Source organism: Terrapene carolina, unplaced genomic scaffold (genome assembly GCF_002925995.2).
Source record: "Terrapene carolina triunguis isolate 2854851 unplaced genomic scaffold, T_m_triunguis-2.0 Scaffold261, whole genome shotgun sequence".
Taxonomy (NCBI): Eukaryota; Metazoa; Chordata; order Testudines; family Emydidae; genus Terrapene; species Terrapene triunguis.
This window is the reverse complement of record NW_020664612.1, coordinates 1,397,875-1,405,221: the sequence shown is the minus strand read 5'-3', so window position 1 is coordinate 1,405,221 and position 7,347 is coordinate 1,397,875. Positions and strand designations below refer to the sequence as shown.

Genomic DNA, 7,347 nt, shown 5'->3' with positions numbered 1-7,347 from the left:
AGTTAGGGCGGGGAAGGGGCGGAGTTGGGGCGGGGCTGGGGGTGGGGAAATGGGCAGAGCCAGGGCCCGTGGAGGGTCCTCTTTTTTTATTGAATAGATATGGTAACCCTAGCCAGGGGCAGAGTAGGGGCAAAGACTAAGAGGCAGGGCGGAGGGAGTTGTCCCAGGCCCCACACCCGCCTAGGGTGCAGCCCACGCGGGGGCCGGCTGGGGGATAGGGCTGGCTGCTGGAGCTGGTGCTGCCGCGTATGCAGCACGCAGCTGCCTAGGGCACCATGAAATTTGGGGCAATTTGGTGCCCCACGCAGCTGCATATTCTGCATATGCTAGGGCTACCATATGTCCGGATTTCCCCGGACATGTCCGGCTTTTCGGTCTATAAATAGCCGTCCGGGGGGGATTTTTAAAAATCTAAAAATGTCCGGGATTTCCCCCCGTCGGCTATTTATAGACAGAAAAGCAGCGGCCAAGCGCCGCTGGGCACCCAAAGCCCCTTCCCGGCTCCCCCAATCCCCTGCAGCCTTACCATGCTGTCCGGCCTGCAGCTGTCTTTCCCCCTCCTCCCCTCCCCTGAACGCTCCGCCCCCTGCTCCTCCACCTACCCTGCTTCCACGAATCAGATCTTCGCGGGAAGTCTGAAAAGAAGCAGGGGCAGGTGGGAGGCAGCAGCAGGTAAGCTGGGGCGCGAGGAGGAGAGCTCCAGGGAGGCGCGGCCCTGGCCAAGCGGCTCCCTCCTGCCTGGGCGGTGCCCGGCGGCCCCAGCGGCTCCGGCCCGGCTCGGGCCCCAGGGCGGCGGCCCCGGTTCCGGCCGAATGCGCCAGCCCAGCACCGGCCGAGCACCCCCGGCCCGGCCTGGCTCGGGCCCCAGCAGCGCCGGCCCGGCCCAGCTCGGGCCCCAGCAGCGCCGGCCCGGCCCAGCCTGGCTCCCAGCGGCTCGGGCCCCAGCAGCGCCGGCCCCAGTTCTGGCCCGGCTTGGGCCCCAGCAGCGCCGGCCCAGCACCTTCGGCCCGGCCCCAAGCCCCGCAACCCCGGCCGGAGTGCAGCCCGATTCCTGGGCTCTTTAAAGCTGGCCCTGGTCAGGGGACAGGGAGGGGGGGTTGGATGGGTCAGGAGTTCGGGGGGGGCTGTCAGGGGGACAGCGGTGTGGAGAGGGGTTGGGACAGTCAGGGACAGGGAGCGGGGGGGTTAGATAGGTCGGGGGTTCTGGGGGGGCTGTCAGGGGGGCAGGGGTGTGGAGAGGGGGTTGGATGGGTCGGGAGTTCTGGGGGTCCTGTCAGGGGGCGGGGAGCAGTTAGATAGGGCATGGGAGTCCGGGGGTCTGTCTGGGGGCAGGGGGGTGAATATGGTGTGGGGATGTGGATAAGGGTCGGGGCAGTCAGGGTTGAGAGGTCCTGGTTGCGGGTGGGGGCAGGAGGAGGCTGAAGCAAATTCCTTTTTTACAAACAGCCACGGTCTGATGTGGATCCTTGGATAGTGCCTGCAGTATCAATTTGTTTCATGTAAATTGCTGATGAGATTGAACACCTGGAGGGGACCATGTCGAGTTACAAGCTCAGGGCAGCAGCTAAAATCTATTCTGTTCTGTTCGGACTCCATTTAAAAGGCCGTTCAATGCTATCAGAGCAGCACCAAGAGGCGCTTCTTCGTTCCCAGCCTCTTCTGTCTCCTACAGGGCACAAGTTGTTTTCATGCTAAACTTGTACCCTGTGCCACAGCAACCTCCTGGGCGTGGTCAGAGTGAGCCCCTTCCCCGTGTGGCACACAGGGCTCCCCCTCCCATACTCCACCTTTGACCCCTTGCGGCACCCTGCATTTTGACACTGCCCTGGGGCCCCCTCACACTCCAGAAAGTCCTAGATACTCTTAATAAGATTAGGAAAATCCTGAGCAGTTCCTGATCTAAAAGGAAGACGAGAGAGGTCATCAGCTGGTGTAAATTGGCCTAACTCCACTCATGTCAATAGAACAATGCTGGCTTATACCAGCTAAGCATCTGGCTCATCTATCCCAAGGGTATGGCAAAGCAGTAAGACATTTGCCATGAGTGAAGTTGGGTACTTGTCATGGGATACACAAAGAAATTGTACCATATACATTAATTTTAGCATGGAAAATCTGAGCCCACTACTCCTATATATATGCACGCCTTGGTAAGGTCATTTGAATTCACTTGGAAGCTGTTACTTCCCCCAGGTATGCTAACACTATGTATGTCCAGCCTCTGTAGCATCTTATCAGTTGCTAAGATGCTCATGTGTTTGCTGAGCTCCTAATGTTACAGAAAATAATCTTCTCTTTGTAGCCTCCTAGAACCTTTTGACTGTCTTAAGTGCTGCCATTCCTCGGTTTACTGAGTCCCAGCTGCTGCATAATACACACATCCCTATGCTTCAAATAGGCTGCTTAGTTCCAAAAATAAACTAAGGCTGATGTCAGTTTTGGGGTGTTCTCGAGCCATGGGAGGGAGGCACTCTGAGGTGAGAAAGCAGGGGCAGAAGGCAGCAGACAGGATAGTCTGCTGGGGGAAGGGATAGCTCAGTGGTTTGAGCATTGGCCTGCTAAACCCAAGGTTGTGAATTCAATCCTTGAGGGGGCCATTTAGGGAACTGGGGTAAAAATTTGTCTGGGGATTGGTCCTGCTTTGAGCCGGGGGTGGGACTAGATGACCTCCTGAGGTCCCTTCCAACCCTGATATTCTAAAACCACACAAGCCAAATCATCCATAAGGAATGGAGAAGACTCCTCACATTGGTGACCTGCAGCCACACATTACAGAACAGCTTTCTCTGCCCTCTCCTTTTTTGTAAGTTTTGTCTCCAACTTTTTCCTAGACAAAAATAAAGACATTGACGCAAGACCTAGAACTGGATGCTGCAGTTTTCCCAAACCAAAAGTTGCAGTCTGTAGAAGGTAAGTGATGATGCAATCCTGTTTCACTAAGACTCCAGCAGGCAGTTAGACCTGGTCAACCAAGACTGTTTCTTTTCAAGGCAGCCAGTCCTGCTGTCTGTCCATACCTGGCTCTGTTAGAGCTTCCTCTTTACTTTAATGACTTTTTCCCCAAACAGGGGAATATTTCCAGTAGACATTGAATCCATCTGCTTTCTCATTACCCTGTGACTTTGAGGGTGTCTCTCTTTCACTACTAGGTAATCAGAGACATTCCTGGTAGATAACACACAGGATAGGGTCAGATGAACCTGGATGATCTCAGCAGATGTGTTGCATGTGCACATGGGGTATTTTTTGTACCAGAGCTCCTGCAGTATTTCACTATTTTAGAATGGTAGCAAATCACAGTAACAGATTTAAACACTTATATTAAAAAAAAAAAAAAAAAAAAAAAAAAAGAGTTCCTGGAAAAGCACAAATGGCTGAAAAGGAAGAGAGCATGTCTTGTCAGCATCGCTCTTCTGAGAAGTAGGTGAATCTTTTGAGAACTGGGACAGCCTGGAATCTAGGAGGCTTTTACAAAAACTGGCACCTCCACAAGACTGACTGAGTAGTTCCTGATTAAGGTTCCTCCATCAAACACCTGGGCAGTGTTGGTGTCCATCCATATGTGGCCTTCCCCAGGCAGGTAGATGTCTCTCTGAACTCGCCCTTGTTCTGTAACTGGGGCAATCAGTACCTGCATTTAAAGGAAGCACAGCATTCAGCAGGGCTAGGTAGAATTTACTGCCACAAATCTAAGGCTTGGTCCACACTGGGGCGGGGGATCGATCTAGGAAACGCAACTTCAGCTACGAGAATAGCGTAACTGAAGTAGACGTTTCCTAGATCGAATTAAGTTTACTTACTGCGGGTCCACGCGGCGCAGGCAAGCTCCCCCGTCGACAGCGCTTCCTCCTCTCGGTGAGCAGGAGTTCCACAGTCGACGGGGGAGCGCTTCTGGGATCGATTTAGCGCGTCCAGATGAGACACGATAAATCGATCCCAGAAGATCAATCTCTACCCGCCGAATCAGGCGGGTAGTGTAGACCAAGCCTAAGCAAACTGAGGGCCAGATTCAGACAAGTGCAACTGAATGGAAATCCATACAGTCTTACATAAGTTCTGAATGAGTTGCATCCACTATGACAAGGCCAAATTTTGGCCTACAGACATTTCTCATGCAGACCTGGCAGACCAAGAGATTGATTAGCACCAGCCAGAACCTTAGGGTATGTGCCCCACTTGGCTCTCTACACACCCAAGCAGTGCTTCCCCTGTCTACACTGCTATTTTTAAACAGTGTCATTCCCTGCTGCCTCCGCTCCACCACAGCCTTTCCCTGCCACAGGTAGCTACACACCACAGTGTGGATGCAGCCTGATCTTCCCTGCTGCATGTAGCTACGCATACCCTACACGCCGCTGCAACTCATGTGCAGTGTAGACATAACCTCACTGTCTCACCTAGGGGCCCCACCCAACAGCAGAGCCCCATTGTGTCAAGTGACAGTCTGTTGCATGAGCGCTCTGCAAAAGAGATGTCTGTATACATGTAGATAATAGAGCTGGTTGAAAATTTTCCAGTGTACGTTTAACACCGAAAAATGCTGATTTGATGGAGTCCAAACGTTCCACAGGAAGGTGTCAGTTCTGTCTAAACTTTCGACAGAAACCAGCCAGCCTGCTTGGTTTTCTGCCGGCCCACTACATGGCTGGTGGGGGAAGCTCACAGGCTCCCTGGGACACTGGCTCCCCAGGTGATTGGCTCCACGAGGTGTCTGCGTGATGCGTGGGTGGGCTGCCAGGCTTCCAGGCTCCTGTGCTCCCACCTGATGGGTGGTTGGGCTGGCCAGCTCCCTAGACGGCCCAGCTCCCTGGAATTTTGTGAAAATTTCTGTTTCACAGGAAACTTTCTACTTTTTGTTCCAATTCATAATGATTTCCCCCCCAGAAATTGCCCACTAAATGAAAATTCCTGTTTCCAGCCACCTCTAGTAGAGAGTTAATAGAAAAGGTGCCAGTAGACCACACTCAAAAATATGCAGCATTGTTCATAGGTTTTTCAGGAAAAATAAAACATGGCATGCACTGCAAATGGTTCCTGGTATGCAGTTTTTTACATGGAGCTCTTATCAGCCCCTGACCTGAAGAGCTTGCATCCTAATAGACAAGGCGGACAAAGGGAGAGAGAAAGGGAATGTTGTTATTCCATTTTACTGATGGGGAAAAAAGTGACAGAGATTAGATGATTTTCTAGTGGGTCCCTTCTGGCCTTAAACTCTATGACATTAAATGACTAGTTTAGGTCACACACTGAGTGCAGCTTGGCCAGACCCAGGGATCTGGCTCAAAGTTTGCTCAATAGCTTAGATTTTGTTATTTATTATCACCTCATATATTTCCGGCATAATAAGAATAAATAGTAATAATTAATAATAAAGGCTGAATCTTTTATTTTAATTAGGGACAAGTTTATTGATTTGGATGGGAGAATTCCCATTGACTTCAATAGGCTTTGGATCAAACCCAGAAAGCCCTGTAATCCTGCAAGGAAGGCTGCTCTCATGCTATATTAGGAGCATATTAGGAGCATTTACATCAAAATTAATGGCCAAGACCACATTAAATTGCACCCTGTACCAATGTGTGCCCCTTCCATTGCTAGGTGATTAGTGATGCCTAGTCTAGATTAGAATCAACAATGTACCACATAAGAACATAAGAAAGGCCGTACTGGGTCAGACCAAAGGTCCATCTAGCCCAGTATCCTGTCTACCGACAGTGGCCAATGCCAGGTGCCCCAGAGGGAGTGATTACTATGGTATCTAGGCACTAATTAAAAAACGTGTATAATATTTTCTCCATAATGGACTCTACTCTACAATTCTCCTTTAGCCACAGTTGCTTAGTGTATGACTTTCCCCCAGCTCATTTTCTGTTCTCTTCTTTTCTCTATCCAGAAGAGCTGATCTTAAACTGCTACAATTAGTCCACAGTGGTGCAGGCTGCATGATTTACCTGGAAAATCTGTTGGTTGGTAACTGTTATTATGCCTTCTTGTGTGGATAATTGCTTTAGATTAAAAAAAACCCAAAAGAGTTAACCCCCAATTAAATGATTCTCACTCTGAGAGCTGGAGTAACCTTGTGTCCTCTAAAAATAGCCCAGCAGCCAGCCTCTCCAGTATGGCTCCTTCATGATAATCCACAATTTCCAGGGAATTTTAAAGCTTTTTTTTTTTTTAATTTATGGGAAAAGAACAGTTTTTAAAAAGATTAAAAGCTTTAGTTGATGGATGCATCCTAATGTCTTTTTTCCCTTCTGAAAAATAAATGGCAAATTCCAAGCTCTTGAAAATATTTATCACTGAGAAATTATTTCACTTCAGAAACTGGAAAAGGATTTCAGAAACCTACATAAGTTTCCAAAAAAATGCTTTGCCTTTTGTACAGAAGAGCCAGCTGGTTTTGCCTAATTTTGAACCCACTAATACTGTGGTTTTTATTCAAACTTAAATGTTACTAGATCTATGTGCCTCTTAGGAGAGACTGAAAAAGCAAGGGGAAATGAGAGCTAAAGATGCTAATGAGAAAAAAACACTATTAAAAACAATTAACATTCTATAAAAGGCCACTTACAGATGAAGTGACCACACATACTAAATAAAAAACGGGAGTTTTTTGTGGTGACATGTTTAAGCTTGTGAAATACTCGTGCAAAAGTGCACTTCAAAAAAAAAAAAAAAAAAACTGTGCTGGTGTTATCCTGACAGCTGCTGGATCAACAGCCACATGGGCAGAGTGAAAGATTTTTTTTCTTCCGGTATCTCAGTAAGTTTATCATGAAAAATGGAACAAGTGCCATTAACATTCACGTTGAGCTAAGAAACAGCTTTGATAGTGCCTATGCTCCTTTGGCTTTTCTCTTTATGCCAAACACTGTTTATCACACTCAACACTTGTTCCACTGGGACTGTGTGTTCCCAGTAAGCCCAATGCAAATTTTACTCAACATAATAATACACTGTGAACGAATATTTTGTAAAAAGCGACAAAGAGTCCTGTCAAGTATCAGAGGGGTAGCCATGTTAGTCTGGATCTGTAAAAAGCAACAGAGAGTCCTGTGGCACCTTTAAGACTAACAGATGTATTGGAGCATAAGCTTTCGTGGGTGAATACCCACTTCGTCAGACGCATGTAATGGAAATTTCCAGAGGCAAAGTGGATATTGACAAAGTGGGTATTCACCCACGAAAGCTTTATGCTCCAATACATCTGTTAGTCTTAAAGGTGCCAAAAGAGTCCTGTGGCACCTTATAGACTAACAGAAGTATTGGAACATAAGCTTTCGTGGGTGAATACCCACTTCGTCAGACGCATGTGATGAAATATTTTGTAGTTATTAAAAAAAAAAA

General features: G+C 48.4%; 1 protein-coding gene across 1 annotated transcript in view; it reads right to left on the bottom strand.

The window, feature by feature from the left end:
- Nucleotides 1-3,380: 3,380 nt before the first annotated feature.
- LOC112107610 (SITS-binding protein-like) overlaps nt 3,381-7,347 on the bottom strand; it is a 67,301-nt gene continuing 63,334 nt past the window's right edge. The window contains exon 10 of the mRNA XM_024201384.1: nt 3,381-3,631. Within this exon, the coding sequence (XP_024057152.1) occupies nt 3,458-3,631 (174 nt within the window). The 3' untranslated portion in view covers nt 3,381-3,457. The remainder of the gene's footprint in view (nt 3,632-7,347) is intronic.